This window comes from Danio rerio, chromosome 20 (assembly GCF_049306965.1).
Source record: "Danio rerio strain Tuebingen ecotype United States chromosome 20, GRCz12tu, whole genome shotgun sequence".
In the NCBI taxonomy this organism is placed as follows: domain Eukaryota; kingdom Metazoa; phylum Chordata; class Actinopteri; order Cypriniformes; family Danionidae; genus Danio; species Danio rerio.
The window spans coordinates 29,318,284-29,337,070 of NC_133195.1; the positions used below are offsets into that span (position 1 = coordinate 29,318,284).

An 18,787-nucleotide genomic window follows, 5' to 3' on the forward strand; every position below is an offset into this window, starting at 1 on the left:
GACATACTGTGAAAATGTCCTTGCTCTGTTAAACATCATTTAAGAAATGTTAAAAAAAAAGAAAAAAAAATTCAATAGGGGGCTAATAATTCTGACTTCAACTGTATATAAAGTATCTGACTCTAGTTTTTAAGAACTTTCTTAAGGCGGATAGTTCATTTAACAATGAAAATTCTTTATTTGTTTTAATCCTTTTTTCTTTCTTTTGTTAAAGACTAGTTTTGAAGATAGCTGGAAACCTGTAACCACTGACATACATTGTAATAGTATTTCCTACTATAGAAGTCAATGGTTTTTCAGTTTTCTTTAAAAATATCTTCTTTTGTGTGCAAAAAAAGAAAGAAACTCATAAATGTTTGGAAGGGCAAGTTGATTGTGAGCAAATTTTCATTTTAAAATCCCTTTACATCCACCGCAAATAAAAATAACCTTATACAAAAGCTAAATCATGTTATTTACATTTATTTATTTTCATCCAAAGCTAATTCAAGATCAGGAATGCAGATCCAGTGGTTGTTTAACAGGCAAATATCAGAGCATTTAATTTGATGCAAGATTTGGTTAAACTGCAACTCACTGGTTCATTTTAAATCAAATCAACCAAATTTCTGAAATTTCCCCACCTCAAATTTGTATTTTTATAAAGGAAGACTTCCATAAATAGTAATGAAAGCCAAAATAATAAATGTCATTTTAAATATACACTTACATTTCCAGGTAATCAATTATTTTGTAGAGGAGGGTTAAAATGACTTTAATTTTATTGGTATTTTTTATACAGAAATTTACTTTGAAACGATGGAAACATGGCAGCTTCATCATTTTTTTTTTTTTTTTACACAAAGAATGTGAGGGAATGTTTCAAATATTATTCTTGAGCTCAAAATAAGTTACAAAAGTTACATGTTATTTTGTTCAAATTAAATAAGTTTTTTTGTGTAACAAAAATTACAGACTAAAAAACAAATACTATTGAACACATGAAAGAAAGAAATTGTGGTGGATAACTCTTTTTAACTCTTTTTGTGGTGGACTTTTAAACATAAACCCAAAAACACGCTCTTATTTTGAAATGTCTATAGTTTACTACTCGCAGCTGTCAGATGAGAATAATGCACCCTTACATCCTTCTACAACATTTTACAATATAAACAGCATAATGTAAACACTGTCGTAAGTCATCAACATTAGACCATAAGCAACCACTTGCCATAAATGTGCGGTATTCATTGATTGCGAAGTACTCTGAAACCACAAGCCGGCACAGCACGTTATGGCAATGGTTTGACTTTGAACACGTTGTACTCACATTTATTACATTCAATCCCAGCCTTTTGAAGTTCAATAATCACATTAGGCTATCATGATGATGATTCCTGCTTTTCCACTCTTTATGCCTTAAGAATCTGAATGAGAAGGAGATTTATTGCCAGATATGTTTGGTTTGCACATATGAGGAATTTGTTTTTGGGGCAGAAGTATCCACAGTGTAACAAAATGACAGTGACGGGACAGAATTAAAAAATAAGTAAATTAGGAATACAAAACATACAAATTGACAAATGCATGTACAGAAATAGTCCTATATTTAATGTTGTATGTATATCTATATTATGTGAAAATTGAAATGTAAACCAAGTATGTTGTTAAATAAATAAGTGTACATATCGTCACCATAGAATTATAAGGTTCTATCCGACATTTTTTAAAAATTGAGTTATTCACAAAGTCTTATTAAATGACAACTTATTTAGATTATGTGATTTTTTAATTAGTTGTTTACATTTTAAAACTTTTTATTTAAAAAACAACAAAGATTTTATCGACAAAGTCCAACTGTAGGTTGGCTCTAAAAGGTTTTTTCTGTGAGCCAATCAGCATTTCAAATGCACAAACGAGGACCAATCAGAAACATCTTTCTTTGTTTTTTCGCCGGTTGACAGCAGGGGTCCGTTCTTCGTACCTCGCTTAAATGATCTAAGATTATTTGGCAGATCCTGGATCATTTAATCTTGATAACTGTTCTCTCGCTAATTTGGTTCTTCAAACAAGTTCGCGAATCAGATTAGAATGTCAGGATGAACTGATCTGAGATCGCTGTGTGTGTTATGAAGGACAGATCTATCGATCCTCGAAATCATGATCAGCAATGCAACGATTGGCTGACGGCACAGCAGCGTGACGACATCATCTGACTAATATTCAATTATCCATGTGAGCAAAATTACATCAAATTAGCAGTAAACGGTTTGTTAAATATGACACGCAAGAACTTTCCACATTTGTTGTGAGCTGCAGGCTTTACACTTTCATTTGTCAAGACAAGAGTATTCATCATGTATTTCAATGCAAATCAATGTATTTAGTTCTACATTTAGAAAAGATTTTCTTTATTATAGTACAGTTTTTTAATCGGTGTAAAGAATAACTGGTTGTTTCCAAAAGCATTTTGATATTGGTAAAGGCGTCTGCAACTTTTGTGAAGCATCAAATCACTGGCATATTAACTGTCAAAACATGTTTATGACTGCATAAATGTATTATTGCTTTTAAAAAAAGTCACATATTGTGCATTTCTATTATACACAATTTGTACTAAAGCGATCTAAAAAGTTCATATCAATAAGTTTTCTCTTTGCACCACCAGCTGGCAGTCTTTGTACTTTCATTTCGAGGATGATTGCATACGTTTTATTAATATGTAAAACTTTATTTATTTTATTAATGACTATAACTTTAAATATATAGTTAAAAACTACTATTTTGTAGTGTATAAGTGTATATAACTTTTACTGTAAGAAAATATCAGAACTCGGTACATACTTTCTGTATTATCTTTGCTTGAACTGAGCCGATCTAATCCTGTTTATATGAATTGAACCTGCTCCCGATCAGGTTTGACCTAGCAGAACTGTTGCCATGACAACAACTCTCGGATCAGCTTTGAAGAACGAAACGATCCTGGATCGTGTCAAATCGTCAATATCCAAATCCAGCTAACTGAGTAATCCACGTACGAATAACGGACCCCAGGAAAGACCAGAAAGAAACACAAAATCAGAGTCAACTAAATAATGCTTTAGCAAACAAAGTTGAGATGAAACCTGCAACTGAATGGGTGTGTAAATGTGTTGATGCATTATTTAACATTGAGATAAAATATTAATTTTTACATTGTGGAAAAAAAACTGTTATTTAAAAAATGTAATATATTATATATGAAATATTTGTATTTGTGTACATATAGTCAGTAAAACATTTTCAGTGTATGTTAAACAACTCATTTGCTCATTGACTCTTTTCTTTTAAAGTCCTGAAGGGCAAATAATTCAATAAATATAACTCAATAATTCATAAAAAAAAAAAAAAAAAAAAAAAATTTATATATATATATATATATTTCAGTAAATAGTACATTACATAAAATGAACATCTGTACTGGACAAAATGTTTAACACAGCCTTATATGCTTAATTGGAACAAGAAAAATATTCATTCCAAGGTGATATGTCTATAAATAGTGTTGTTGTTCCACAATTATGATGTAACACCTCTTAAATGATTATTAAAGCTTGTGTGACACCAAAGGATAAGCATGAATATATTACATTATGAAAAATTAATTTGATTTTTATTAAATATCAGATTTCATCACTGGTGGTCAGTCTTAAGCACTTTTACACTAACAAAAGTCAAACGTTTGGGATCAGGAAGATATTTTTGATGCTTTATAAAAAGTATTTAACTCAGCAAGGTCTCGTTTAAGCTGTAAAACTGTGAAATATTATTACTATTTAAAATATTTGATTTGTTTTTTAATGCAGATTAAATCACAGGAATAAATTACATTTTAAACTGTATTTCAGCATAATTACTCCAGTAATTTAAATGACATGCGATTCTTTAGAAATCATTTAAAATGATGATCTTAATAGAATGATCTGACACTTAAGAAGAATTTATTATTATCAGTGTTAAAAAATGCTTCATATTTTTGTAGAAATACCATTAAAAGGTCTCATTTAAGACACTTATAAAGTAAAAATAAATATAAATTAAATAGGTGCTTTTAAACGTTAATTATAACTATTGTTTAATAGTAAACAAATCATTAGAATTCTTTATAATTATAAGAATTATAGGAATCAAACATTAAAACAAGAATTATTATTATTAATGTCTGAGTACCAATAAAAAGGAAATCAGCATATACCAATGCTTTTCTAAGCATTGTTTCACTGAATACGGAAGTAAATTCATCCTTGAATCACAGGAATGTATTATTTACAATCTAAAATAATCCGATAATATGCCAATTATAATTTAATTTGATAATTGAAAAGTTATTTTACATCTAAATAATATTTTACTGTAATGTATTTATAGCATTTCTGATAAAATGATTGCACCCTTGGTGAGGAAAACACTTCCTTTCGACCAGTAACATACATACAGCATAAATATATTAAAGCACATCTTTTGATTGGAAGTAAAACCTTGACACACAAAACCTAAAAGTCTATTTCCCCCGTCCACATCTGGATTGTGGAGACTTCAGTACACAACGACGTCATGGCTAACCTCCTGTGTGCTTGGCTTCCTCTGTCTCTAAAAGTATGTTTTGACTTCTAGCGGCTAAGTTTTGGGAGTCTTCTCTGGGAATCAGAGCAGCTTCCGTTTGCTGCTCTCTTGTTTCCTCTCAGCACAATGACAACCTTATTACAACCTCATCTAAACATTATGACAACCACGCCTTGTTATCCGTCCCAGCGCCTGTCAATCAGACAGACACACAGTGCTAAGAATAGCCGCTCTGTTTGTCTCAAGACAAATGACCCCAGACCAGTCCTGTACACAGACAAATTTTAAAATAGAGCGTGCACTGTGACACTGACCTCTGATCAGGGTAGTTCGAGCACACAAACACCTGTGAACAGTGACAAGTGAAGTGGAACAATTGAATGAAAAGGCCAAGCATCTGATTTGGTCAAATCTAGTATTTGTATTGTCTACTGCTCAATAAATAAGGTGAAGTATTTTGATAAAAACTTTGTTTGATGTTTATTGGGACACATTTTAATGGGACTTTTTATTAGTTTAATTTGTCTTGATTTAGGGATAATCAATTGCACCAAAACAGCATATAAAAAGTCTAATATCAGTCTATGCAAATGTAATCGAATTTCTGTTTTTACTAAATATCAAAATCTCTGTAAGCTTTTTTTCCCAATGCATTTTGCAACTAGGCATGCAACTATACTGTAAGATTCTGGTATGATAACCTTGGATATAAATATCACGGTATCACAGTATTGTGATTACTGCTCTAAAATAAATTCAATTTTAATGTCTGTGTAAAAAACTAAGGGCCCTATCATACACCCGGCGCAATGTGGCGCAACGCAATTGTTGTTTGCTAGTTTCAGCTTGGCGCAAGAGTAGTTCAGTCGTTTTGCGCCAGGCTATTTAAATAGCAATTTTTTTCATTTGTGTGCCCATAGGCGTTCGGATCTAAAAAGGGAGGCTTGTTGAGGCGCATTGCTGGCACGTTGCTATTTTGAGAAACTATAATAGTCTGTTCTATAGACCAGAACAAAGCTTGTCTAAAGTCCAGCGCAGGGCGCATTAGTTGTGCACCTCGCTTATACACTGCTTAATACACACAAGATCTAGACCAATACGCAAATATCTTTACATATGAAAAATAATTAAAATATTAAGGATATATATATATATAGGATATAATAGGGATACATATAGGATAATAAATATAAAGGATTAAAATATTACAAAACATGTTATTTTCTAGCCTACATGAATATAAAAATCATACTTTCATACCTTCATGCCAGCTTTTTCAGTTTATTCATTTTATCTTTTGTATAATGTTATTATTATTAGCAGTATTATTTATTATATGCATATTTATATTTTATTTATATTTATATTAAAAACAAGCTTAGATTTGTCAACTTTTCATGTTTCAGACCATATGGGGCAAAGCCAATGTATTAGGATATAACTCAGGTTTTTTAACGCACTTCTTTGCGCTTAACAAACAAAATTAATTATTCATAGGCTAACTGATGTCTGTGCGTACTAGGTTTCCCTATCCACGAGAGCGAAAGTAAAAGTAAATAATGAGAAGGCTTATTTCTCATTCTCTCGCTGTAGATGCTCTGTTTAACTGTTTTCTCTCTAGTGAAGGGTTCGGTTTTTCCACTTACAAAGTCTGCCATGTAAATAGCAAATGCGCTATGGCGCGACGCAACTGACTCTTAAAGGGAATGTGAGATGAAACTCTGATTGGTTTATTCTCATAACACACCTTTAACACAGAAAATAAGCTCAACCCTTTTAGACCATGGGCCACGGCGCAAAGTGGATTTTTCCGTCCTTATATTAGCAAAAGTGGATTCTGACACCCCCTTAATGCGTTTGCGCCCTGCACTTTGTGCATGGATCGTCAAAATAGAGCCCTAAATCTTTTCCCCGTTTATACACAATATATTTTAATTTCAGAAACATTTAAAATATTTTGGAACTGTGAACATGTCTGGCTAAATAATTCAAATAAATCAATGACTTTTGCTGTCTTCATTTGTTTCAAAAACATAGATTTTTTTACAATTTAAAATGGCATCTTTGGATATCTTTTCTGCTGGAGAAACGGTTAAAACGAAAACGATAAAACGGTTATCGTCCCATGCCTATTTGCAACACATTTACATACTGTACATTTATCTCTGGACAGAGAAAAAGCCACCTTCCAAGGGGGCCACAAGATGGCTAAAACTGATTTCAAGTATAGCATCATATCATATCGTATCATATTGTATCGTATCATATATATCATATTGTTTTGTATTGTATAATTTCATATCATATCTTTTAATGCAACGTCAGATTAAATGGCAAAAATTATTTAGAATACTAAAAATATAATAAATAAAATAAAAAGCTTTCCAAGTCACAAGCAAACACAAGTCTTAGATTAGAATTTTACATTTAATATAGGATTAAAAACAAGATTTTCTGAGTAATTAAAAAACAAGATTAAGTGAGTAATCTTCTACAAACGTGAAAACCAAGACAATTCTTACATTAATTTGCTGTCATTTTATTTAACATTTTCTGGACAAACTGAATACATACAATGTGACTTTGATTCCTGGAAAAGTCATAGAAATTATAAAAATCCTTAAATCATGATAATTAAAATTCTATCTATTTTTTTTATTTAGATCAAACCCAAATTATTTCATTGGGTAGAAATGACTATTTCACACCTTTTTTTTAACAAAGAAACAAATGACAAAAAAATAAGTAAATAAATAAAGTTCACAGATAATAAAATGTGCAGACTATGAACAACAATCAGTTATTGAATCCAGCATATTCTGAAATGTAATTTTTTATTTATTTATCTTATTATATAAATACATGTCCACTCTTGCATTTCATAAAAAATGTTGCTGCTTTGTCATTAAGTACCACGAACAAATTTGCAGATGATACTATTTTTACTGCATTTCGTTGCCTTGTATTTGTACATCTGTCACGGCACTAAAGATGAATCTAATCTAATCTAATCTTGATGCCTTCAAATACTGACACTGACAGTGGAAAGCCTCGAAGTCACTGCTGCAAAGACCACTTACAAATAAAACATCACTTTTCTCACTTCAAATTTATTTTTTCTACTCTTTACGGCTCAAATGAAATCCTGGACTTCCCATGATCATTGCAATATCCCATTTCCCAGATAAATGCATTTTAAATAAAAAAAACTCCAACAAAATCTTCCCAAGCACAACCATGTCTCCTAAATAACCCTACACATTCCCACTAATTACTCTGTTTCCCTCAGAAATGCTGCAGTTTCATTTTTGCAAATGTATACAGTTTCATATCATTTTTTAATCGATTACCCAAATCACCATCAAAATATACCTGCAAGAGCATCCTGAGCCTCAAAGAAAGTGCTGAGACCTCCTTTCACATACGCCAGACTGCCCTCGTTCTTCTTACTGGCCTGTTTCTTCAGGTTCCCCACTCCCGCACGTAGATGCTCGAAACTACAACAGCACCAAACACAAGCAACAACATCACACATATATCTATTTAGGCTGATTAACAGAAGGATGGATGGTATGCAGGCTGACCTGGTTGATGAATGGTTCTCGATCAGGTACCAGGTGGCAGAGAAATTCTCACTGGTGAAATCGCCGCTCATTCCAGGAAACATGTTCTCCAGATCCTTCAAAGGAACCTTCCCTCTGATGAACAGAAGACACACACATACAGTACACACACAGAAATAACAGAGCATCTGCTCCACAATGCTATGTTGACCACAAGGCAAAAGCAGACAGCCGTTTCATATACAAAAAGCATTACATAAGTCACTGTGTCTTATGATGTGGCACAGAATATACAGACAGAATTCATATTACTCACAGAGAGTTTGATTATTTTTTCAAAGTTGCAATTGATTAACAAAGTTTGTTTGGTGAGAAAATACTAGGGCTGCACAATATATTGCAATCTGCAATCGTCACATTGCGAAGTCTACAACGTTGAATCAAGATTATAGTTAACCAGGAGCATTCAGTTGATCGGGTTTTTTAGAGTGTGTGATTGTGTAAGAGTTTAACGTAGACAAACCATGCTCTGTACACAAAGATGTTCCGTACATATTACCTTTTAACACCAATCTTTGAATAAATACTTACAGGTTGTAGACAAGCTATGTATCTGTGTAATATTTGTATCTCACTCTTTCATCCCCGATCACAACCGAGACTCTTCTACCAAATGTTTTGGTAAAAATCAGTAAGTTTGCTACGTCCACCCAATATGCTTGAACATGAACAGTGGGTAAGCTTAAGGTGCGAGTGTCACTTAGGATGGGGGATTTTAAGAGCAAAGAAATATGCATTTGAATTAATTTGTGCATAACACAGCATTACAGCTTTTTAAAATGAATATTATGTAATTTTTTTAACACTAATTGTTAAGCAGAAAGAGTACGGAACATGGTGAGTCTTCGTTAAAGCATTTACGCACAAGAAAGAATAATGCTTTTAACTTTAAGAAAGATTCATTTTATTTAAATATATATACACCCAACAAAAACTACTGTTATTTTACATTTGAATACTCCATTTTCATGCCTAAATACTGCTAGACTGCCTGAAAACAAAATTTAAAAAACATGTTGCTTTTTTATTATTGAGGCAATGGGATAAGCAAAATAATCTTGCGTCAAACAAAAAACAAGATCATTTTGCTTACCCCATTGGCAGATTATTTTGCTTGTTGTAAGGAAAAACTCACTTAATTTTGGCATATTATTTCTGAAAACAAGACAATATGTTTTGCTTGTCTTGAAAATTCTTCTTGATTTAAGAATTTTTAGATATTTAGATATATTTTAGATATTATCCAAGTAAGAATTTTTTTTGCAGTGCAGTGTTTGGCAGATTATTTTGCTCGTTTTAAGGGAAAAACTTATTTGTTCTCATATTAGAACAAGAGCAGTGCTTTCCATTTAGACTTTACTTGGGCAGGCGATAAGGTATATAAATGGCCGCACAAATATATTTGCCAACACTTTTTTTTTAGCTATTATTATCATCATCCTTTTGCACTTTTTTTATATCCACCCAAGATAACCAAATATCTGAGATCGATTAACCAGTGGAAAAGTGTCTCTTGTTTACCCTTTTCGTAGGCTACTACTGGATCCATGTGCACAAGAACTGTCAACCCTCCCACACAGAGTCACATGCTCTGCAGACCCACAGAGATGCGTCTTTTTGGCACTTAAAACATGCATCTGGCTGGGGTTTCAAGATCTCCTAATGTTCGATATTTGGCTTTCACTTTCAATAGTTGTCATAAATTGTTTGCACTTTTACATTACCTTTTTATTAAAGCTACTTTTGCTTAGCTTTGCAGCTGATTCAGCACACAAAGTTATGAGAGTGAGAGAAATATTAAATAATTAATTCTTTAACAAACGACTCAGAAAAACTTTACTATATACTCAAAGGGGACGAAATGACATCTAAACTGGCTGCTAAATATTTATATTTGTACACCATTAAAAATGGTTAATCAACTAATGTGCCTTATTTAAATAATCTACACTTATAATTATTACATTTTTAGAGATATTGTCTGTTTTTATTCCCTTTTTCTGTCATTTATTTCTCATTTGCTGTATATTCTATGTATTTGATGATGTTATTATATTACATAGCCTATTTTATACATATCTGTACAAAATGTCATGCCAATAAAGCAACCTGAACTTGTGAATGAAGACAATATTGTTGCTTGTCTAGTAAATGCTTCTTGATTTACGAATTATTTAATATTTGGGCAAGAAATAAGACAATAAATCTAAGTAAGAAAAGCATTTTTGCAATTGATAATAACCAAAATAAATAACTGTTTTACATACATTTTTGTTTTTGCAGTAGTTTAGCTCAAATATATGAAGCCTTGATAAGCATAAATGAGCATTTTTTTTTTTTTTATTAAACAGACTCCAGACTTTTGGTCTGAATATGTAGATATAACTAAGTAAAAGGTCAGCGGTGCTGTAAAGATCAGGGAAAGGAAGAGTTTTACTTCCTATCAAAGGAAATGTTGAACCAATGACATCACCCAGGTAGAAGACATACACACAATGGGCTGTTTCTACTTTCTGCTGAACCTCCTTCCTTATAAACACAGCAGTCCACTTCTATAAACATAGAGCAGTGCTTTTGGGGTGAAGTGTGTGTGGAAATGCATTTGTTTTGGTTTTTGTGAGAGTGTGTTTTAATCAGAGAGTCAGAAATGAAGCACATGTGTGTGTGTGTGTGTGTGTGTGTGTGTGTGTGTGTGTGTGTGTGTGTGCGTGTGTGAGTACAGTGTTGTGTGGGCATAGTTGTATACTATGTAATACTTTGTAAGTTCATAAGAGGACAACACAAATTTGCTTGTAAACGTTTCTGTACCTGTCTATGTCAATGCCCAAAGGGTTTGCCGGCCTCAAAGAGAGAGGAGAGATTCCTTTGTTCCGATCGGTCCTCATGTCATAGTAATTCAACTCATCAACCCAGACCGCAGACTGATCCAGAATGCCTAAACACACAGAAACATGAGCGTTCTCATGCGTCGGCCACTTTAAATCTTCTGCCATCTTCAAAGACAGTGTGTGTGGATTTAAAAGAGGGTGTGCGATCAATCAAACTGAATTATTTAGCCTATGAGGAAAATTGAGCATGTTTACATGAACAATATTGTGCTGATAGTAAAAAAAATATATATATATTGTTAAGCGTGTATCAAGTAGTGCAACACCAACCAAGAATTACGGTTTGACATGCATGTTGGTGTAAAGTCATGGTTCAGTTCATTTTCGAAACAGCAGATAAGAAAATACGAACAGCACACTACAATAGGGTTACATTCGTTAATGATAGTTGATGCATTTGCTAACAAGAACAATGAACAATTCCTTTTTTTAATGTATTTATTGATCTTTGTTAACATTAGTTAATGGAAATAAAGTTAACATTACTGTTAGTGCATCAAGCATTAATATTGCTGTAGTAAATGTTGAACTACATTATTAATAAACGATGTACAAATATTGTTTATTATTATATAGATTAACTAACAAACTAATAAAATCTCGTAGTGCAACCAAAAAATAAATGGTACAAAATGCAAAAACTGTAAATGAAACACAAGGCAGTTTTGCACACTAGAATTTGATTATGTAATTATTTAACTAGTCATAATTCATTAGAGAAATAGTATAATTTAACCTCTGCATGAGTGACGTCTTGACAGATCGCATTCCCGTGCTATTAATATATTCAAATTTAAAATGATTTATTTTTGAATTTCCTGTCAATTTATTTACCAATCAAATAACATTTGGTTTATTAAACATGCATTACAAAAAAAGACAATAATTGTACTGTTGCCGAGGTTATTTTAATGAATCAAAACTAAAACTAAGAATAAAACTATTCGTCAAAAAAAAAACATTTTTATTAACTAAAATAAAATTACAATAGATGAAAAACTAAAACTAAACGAGACTAACAGCAGTCACTGAAGAACTAACTAAAATAAAATAATAATAATAAGCTAAATGAAACAAGCATTTTCAGAATTTATAAGCACTGGTTCTGTGACTGACTTGTGACTGTAATATAAAAGTAAAAAAAACCTGTAAATAAAATAAAAGTACCTGTAGATGGCGCTTTTACAGCCAAACATATCACTCAAGACCAAGATTATACACAAAAACATATTTTCAACAAATGCAAAACGTGTTCTATCTTTTCTTCATTTGCCAAAAAAGTAAACTAGGCATGATAAACTATACAGTTTGAACTTTAATATGACATTCATCTGAATTCTTCCTATTTTTACGTTTATTTGATGCATTTGTATGATTTTGGTTTGTTCAGACAATCATTTTATTTTTATTACTATGAGGTTTGCACATGAGTTAATGTGAGCTGCGCAAATACTAAACTTTGCTTGGGTCAACAGTGGATGTGTTCTGATAACTCCTTAAACTAAATATATAAAAATATGTTCTAAACATAAAACTAAACTAAACACAACAAATCATTAATAAAATGAATTAAAACTAAACTGAAATATACAGCAAATTTATCCAAATCAACAAAGATTGTACAAAGATTCAACCCTTTTGGGAATCTGTGTTAAGACAATTAGGTAGATGTTTGGGATTTAATATCCCTCTCTCACCCAGGATATGCCTTTTAGGTGACAAAAATGAGGTTTCAAATGTTACAACTGATGAGTTCACCCTTGTAATTTTGGGCATTACTACAGCAGCGCATATAACACTGAGGTTTTGGAAGGATATTCAATGCCCTACACTTAAATTATGGATGAAATCCATGATTGAGAATGTATCATATGAGAAAATGTTGGCCAAAATGAATGATAATTCCAAGGAAAAAGATATGTGGGAAATATTCATTTCCTCACTTGAAATGTGAATGTACCTTTCCTGTTATGCTCTGTACTATTATTTTTAGTATTTTTTATACTTTGTTACTGGTTGTTGAATTATTTATTTATTTTCTAAATTGATAAACAAATGTGTAAATTATGAAGAACCTGTATACATTTTATATAATTGTATGGTTTTGCATGTTATTTCAAGAAAAATAAAAATAAAAATCTAATTTCCAAAAAAACAAAAACAAAACAAAAAAAAAACTAAATTATAATAACCTTGACAGTTAGGCATGGGGTGATAACCGCTTTGAAAAAGTCAAGGTTTTTAAAAAAACTAAAATTTTATGTTATACCTCTCCTGTTGTATATGTATAAGTTTATTTTTTTGTGAAATGTCAAAGACTATCTTATTTATTTAGGACAACAGTATCTAGAGCCCAGCAGCAATCAAGCATCCATATCAAAAGCTACTGCTCAGCTCATGTTTTAGCTAATATTTGAAAGTTTAAATCCCTTATGCACTAGCATACAAGCATGGACCTGAACAGTGCAGCGGTTTCCTTTATATCTAATAAAAGTTTTTTTTTTTTTTACCCAGGCATTTAAAAAGAACATATTTTAGAGCAGTAGTCTGCAGTAATATCTTTATCAAAGGATCTCATACCTTCAGAATCTTAAGCCCATGCCTAATTACAACCTATCATTAGGAACGAACAGTTTAAGAATAACAGTGTAAATACAGTGTGTGTATGTGTGTGTTTGAGGGCACTGAGTGTTTGTGCTCACCGATTCTCTCTGGTTTGAGCAGTTTGAAGGATACGGTGGACGTCCCTCTGCCTCCGCTTTTGGTGGTGACGATGATCTCGCCTTTGTCATCTTTAGCAGGACCCACTCGACACACTATCTTACTTGCAGACATCCATTCTGCTGTCAGCAAACAGTTATGACCACAGATGGACAGACCTGCGGTGTGGGAGAGCAACGAAGACCAGATGAAGTCAATTAAACAGACAATTCTGGCTCATCTCATGTCCAATATATAATCCCACTTAATTTGCTGATCTGATGCCATCTGACCGTCAAGAGCCAATCAAGCCATTTAATCAGATTTCTTTTCGTAGCTCTGGGGTGTGTTTCCCAAAATAATTGTTAGCAAAACAAATTACGTCATTAATAACAAGTTTTGAGGAGTCTGTGTTTCTCCAAGTCTATAGTTTGAAAACATTCACACAAACAGCAGTGGAAAGTGAGTGGTTTGAACTACAGCACTTACAATGATGTGTACTTAAATGGACGTAATTAAGTAAAATAAGCAAGCTAACACACAAAGACATTTCTTACAAACTAAAGACACAGAATTACATTTATTTATGTATAGATTGGAATTAAATTATTATAATTATATCATATTGTATTAATTATATAAGTATTAAACAATAAAATATGGCCATGCAACTTCATGTGTGTTGATGTTTAGGTCAAGTAATTGTCACCAAATTGCATGGTTATAGTTTATTGCAGCTTAATTATAAAATAAAATAAAATAAAATAAAATAATATAATATAAAAAATTATAATTACATAAAAGTAATTTTCTGTTTAATTTAAATTCTTTCATGTGCAAAACAAAATTTTCAGCACCGTTATGCCAGTCTTCATTGTTACATGTAAAACAGTTTGGTGCTTACAATACAATTTTAAAATTTAGGTTGAAAAAGGCTTTGATTTTTTTCAAGATTTTTTTAAGTTCAAACAAAAAGCATTTATCAGAAATATGTATTTTTTTTATCTTAAAGTATTTATCTAAGTATTGTCTGCCATTTGTCATCAATTTTATTAGTCTTTCCTGAATAAAAGTAGTAATTTCTTTATTTAAATAAATCTTACCGGCACAAAAATGTTCAATGTTAATTTTTTTCAAGGGTTTGTGTATCTGTTACTTGCAATTGTGCATGTATATTATGCTGTGAATGTATATTACCAATCAGATCATTGGGTCCGGTGCCCAGGTTCTCCCCTCGAATGGTAACTTTGGTCCAAGGCGCACCCTCATTAGGTGAGATGCCTGTCACCAAGGGAGGCTGGCGGGCCCGAGACATCCTTCACACACCTAAATGAGACAGTGTTTTGTTTAAGATGAGTTACCCAGAAAAAGCAGTCATAATGTATGGTTGAAACAGCTTCAGTCTTTGGTCTTTTCAATCAGTATTGTTAGTTAGCATTAGTTTACTATTTATTTTGTATTTAGCTCCAAGTACTGGGATAAAAATAGTTTATTGTTGGATACAAGCACTGACATCTACAATAGCGATCAACCACCATTTAAACGCAAGTTTAAAAGAATGTTGCTACACTCTCAGAAATAAAGACACAAGTGCAGTAACTACAGTGGTCTCTTTTCAAAAGGCACCATCCCAGTAATAGAACTTGTACCTTTATTCCTGATAGTGTAGCATTTACACTGTTCCACCAATAAATAACAAGCGACTAATAAACATGTACTTGTCACTGAATAGAGATTCTGACAAAAGCTTTTTCACTCTTTATGAAATAGTGTGAGTGAGTGAACTGAACTGAGTGTTTAAAAAATTAAATGAACTAATAAAATAATATGTTTTATAAAAACAGACTGCAGCAAATAAAAATCAACACAATTTCTTTTTGTCCTAAAGTTGTCTACACTTAAAAAAAATTATATGACAAAGTTATGACAACAAATGTTTTGTTACTTCAACTTAAAACAGGACAATAAGCTTAACTTAAAATATTTAGTCAGTCTGATTAGTTTGAGAAGACTAGAAAAATTTCAACAAAACAATTTTAAAGCGGTAAGATTTTATTTACAATTTATTTGAAATCATGGGAGACTGATGATCTTACTATATCAAACAAACAAAAATAATTTGTATTTGTATAATAAAATTTTTTTTCCCAGTTTATCCAGAAGCGTGCAGCTTTAACATACAATATTACTACGGTAGCTCAGAACTCGGCTTTTTCTCAGTCACAAACATTCTCTCATTTACAAACACTCAGACGGAGCTCAAGACTGACAGCTCTAGGGCGGTTTGCGTGCATGACCCCGTGGCTGTCTCTGTGTGGTCCTAGAGGGTGTGTTTCTGTGTATGTGTGGTCTCTGGTATGGGCCAGAGAGAGAGATAAAGGGGGACATGGTGATGGTTGACTTCTACAGCAGACCACAGAGTCCACAGTACGGATTGAGAAGACGTCCCGCCACAACTAATAATGCAAACTCAGTCTATCAGTGTACTCAGACATATATTCACTGCAGCGATGTGAGCACTTTGACAAATTTAGATATTAGTTGATGTTATTGGTTTTATTTAGTTTTTTTTTTTGCACATATTTTATTATTTTATTTAAAATTTACATCAAATTTAAAGTTTGAATGAGAGGTGTAAGACTCTGATGGTGTGATAACCTTGGATAAAAATATCATGGTTTCATGGTTTTCTGATTACTGCTCTAAAATATATATTTTTTAAATGTATGGGTAAAAAAAAAACTAAAACTCTTTCCCCCTTTGAACACAAAATATCATATGCTGAGAAACATTTAACATTTTTAGGAGCAGTAAACATGTCAGGCTAAAAAATTTAAATGAATCATTGACTTCTGCTCTCTTCATTAGTTCAAAAACACAGATTTCTTCACAATTTGAAAATGGCATCTTTGGGTATTTTGTTTTCTGCTGGAGATACTGTTGTCCTAAAAAACTAAAACAAACAAAAAAAATCTTACATACATGTATACCATAGGAATGGACTTTTCCAAACCGCAGTATACCTTGAAAGTCCCATGTCTATAGTTCAAATGTTATGTGAATATTTTTAAATTGGATTTAAAATACATTTTGATATTTTGGGTGGAAGAGAAGAGGGCATTATTTTAATAAAAAATAGAAAGTATTATTGCCCTTATTCTTCATGTACGAGCGGACGCAGCCATTGGAATCTTTTTAGCTTGAGACAGTCTCATTCGCTTCCATATTGATTTTTTCTAAAATAGCAGTTTAAGCTTCTTGATGTTGCAAACTGATATTTTCTTATTATATTATTCTACTTTTTATGTATAGGCATGAACATCTTTGTTTGTAGAACAAGTAGTTTGACAGTTTTCTGCTATAAATGGTTCCTATTAATTTCTCCCATAGGCAACTGAATTGAAAGTTCTAAAGATAACCACAAAAATGAGCGCACTTCCACATTACAGAATAAGATCAATAAGACAACAATGAAATTTTTTTAAATGAACAAAGAAATAACCTATAAAGTAGCTTCCTTTAAAAAAAGAGAAAGAAATGTGTTTACAAAGATGTTTACAACACATTTCAAAACATAATAGTTTTATTAGATATTTTAGATATTAGATATTAGATATTTTTCAAAACACTTCTGTACAGCTTAAAGTGACATTTAAAGGCTTAACAAGCTTACTTAGGTTAACTAGGCAAGATAGGGTAATTAGGCAAGTTATTGTATAACGATAATTGTAGACTATTGAAAAATATATATAGCTTAAAGGGGCTAATAATTTTTACCTTAAAATGGCTTTCAAATAACTTTCTGCAAAAAAAAAAATATTATCAGACATACTGTGAAAATTTCCTTGCTCTGTTAAAAATCATTTGGGAAATATTTAAAAAAGAAAAAAAATTCAAAGAGGGCTAATATTTCTGACTTCAACTGTACAAACAGATGTATATTACATATGTAACTATATAATTACACATTATAACAGCATATTACACAATGCACATACAGAACTGCTTTGTTTTTCTATTTTACCTATAATAATATTCTTTATTCTAGACACTATGTTTAATAGTACTAAAGACAAACTAAACAATACAAACAACAGAGTATACATTAAAAAGACAGTTATGCCAATATTTCATCAAAGGTGACTGATATTGACTTCAGTAAGCCTTGGATTTATCAACACATTAAAATGATATTCTGAAAATTCTTCAATTGACAGATAAATGTATAGATCAAATTTCTCATCAAAGCGCATCGATCGAACTCTTACCTTACAAAATAATTCACTTGCACTACACCTATCCTCTTACAATCATTGTATGCAACCTGCAGCCTATGGAGACTTTTTTTTTAATTATACGACAGAGGAGCTGCGTATAAAGAACTGCAATATATTTATTAAAAATTTATAACATTGTTCTTTTGTTTAAACAGAGGTTCTGCTGGATTTATTGTATAGATTTAAGACTTTAAGTCCAAGTAACAAAATTTAATGAATTAATTTTTAGGGGCTGACAAAATGTTGCAATGGCAAAACTATAAAAATACTTAATTTTACTTTTATAATAAATGTTTAAATGACTAGAATAAGCAAATAACCAGAATATGTAAATAACTTTAACTGGGTCATCTGGTCCCACATTAACAAAAAGCTTTTCTACAGCATTTTTTTTCCAGCACAAACTAAAGACCATACATTTCAGTAATATTTATCAAAATCACATGAAAATGTTTTCTATGAAATTATTTATTGTTTATTACAAATGTCAGCTCAGAACCATCAATGTATCTTTAAAAAAATTAAAACAGAGAGAAAAAAGGGGATCCTACTGTTCAGTTACAACAAAATAGTATGTTTTGGAAGTGAAAATAGTCAAAGTCAAAGACACACACTCTTACTGTGTGGCATTAAGCATTTGGGAGTGATTGACTGCTTAAACGACTGACACCTGAGAGTCTCTATGGAATAAAGAGCTTGTCTCAGACAAATTACCAGC

The 18,787-nt window shown here is 31.7% G+C and overlaps 1 protein-coding gene across 2 annotated transcripts in view; it reads right to left on the reverse strand.

The window, feature by feature from the left end:
- Positions 1–18,787, reverse strand: part of exoc2 (exocyst complex component 2) — a 51,578-nt gene that overhangs the window by 29,952 nt on the left and 2,839 nt on the right. For both annotated transcript variants that reach the window (XM_073932001.1, NM_200604.2), the window contains 5 exon segments: positions 14,990–15,118; positions 13,795–13,971; positions 11,013–11,139; positions 8,166–8,279; positions 7,954–8,078 (listed from right to left, as the gene is read on the reverse strand). In XM_073932001.1, coding sequence (XP_073788102.1) covers positions 7,954–8,078; positions 8,166–8,279; positions 11,013–11,139; positions 13,795–13,971; positions 14,990–15,107 — 661 coding nt within the window. In that variant the 5' untranslated portion in view covers positions 15,108–15,118.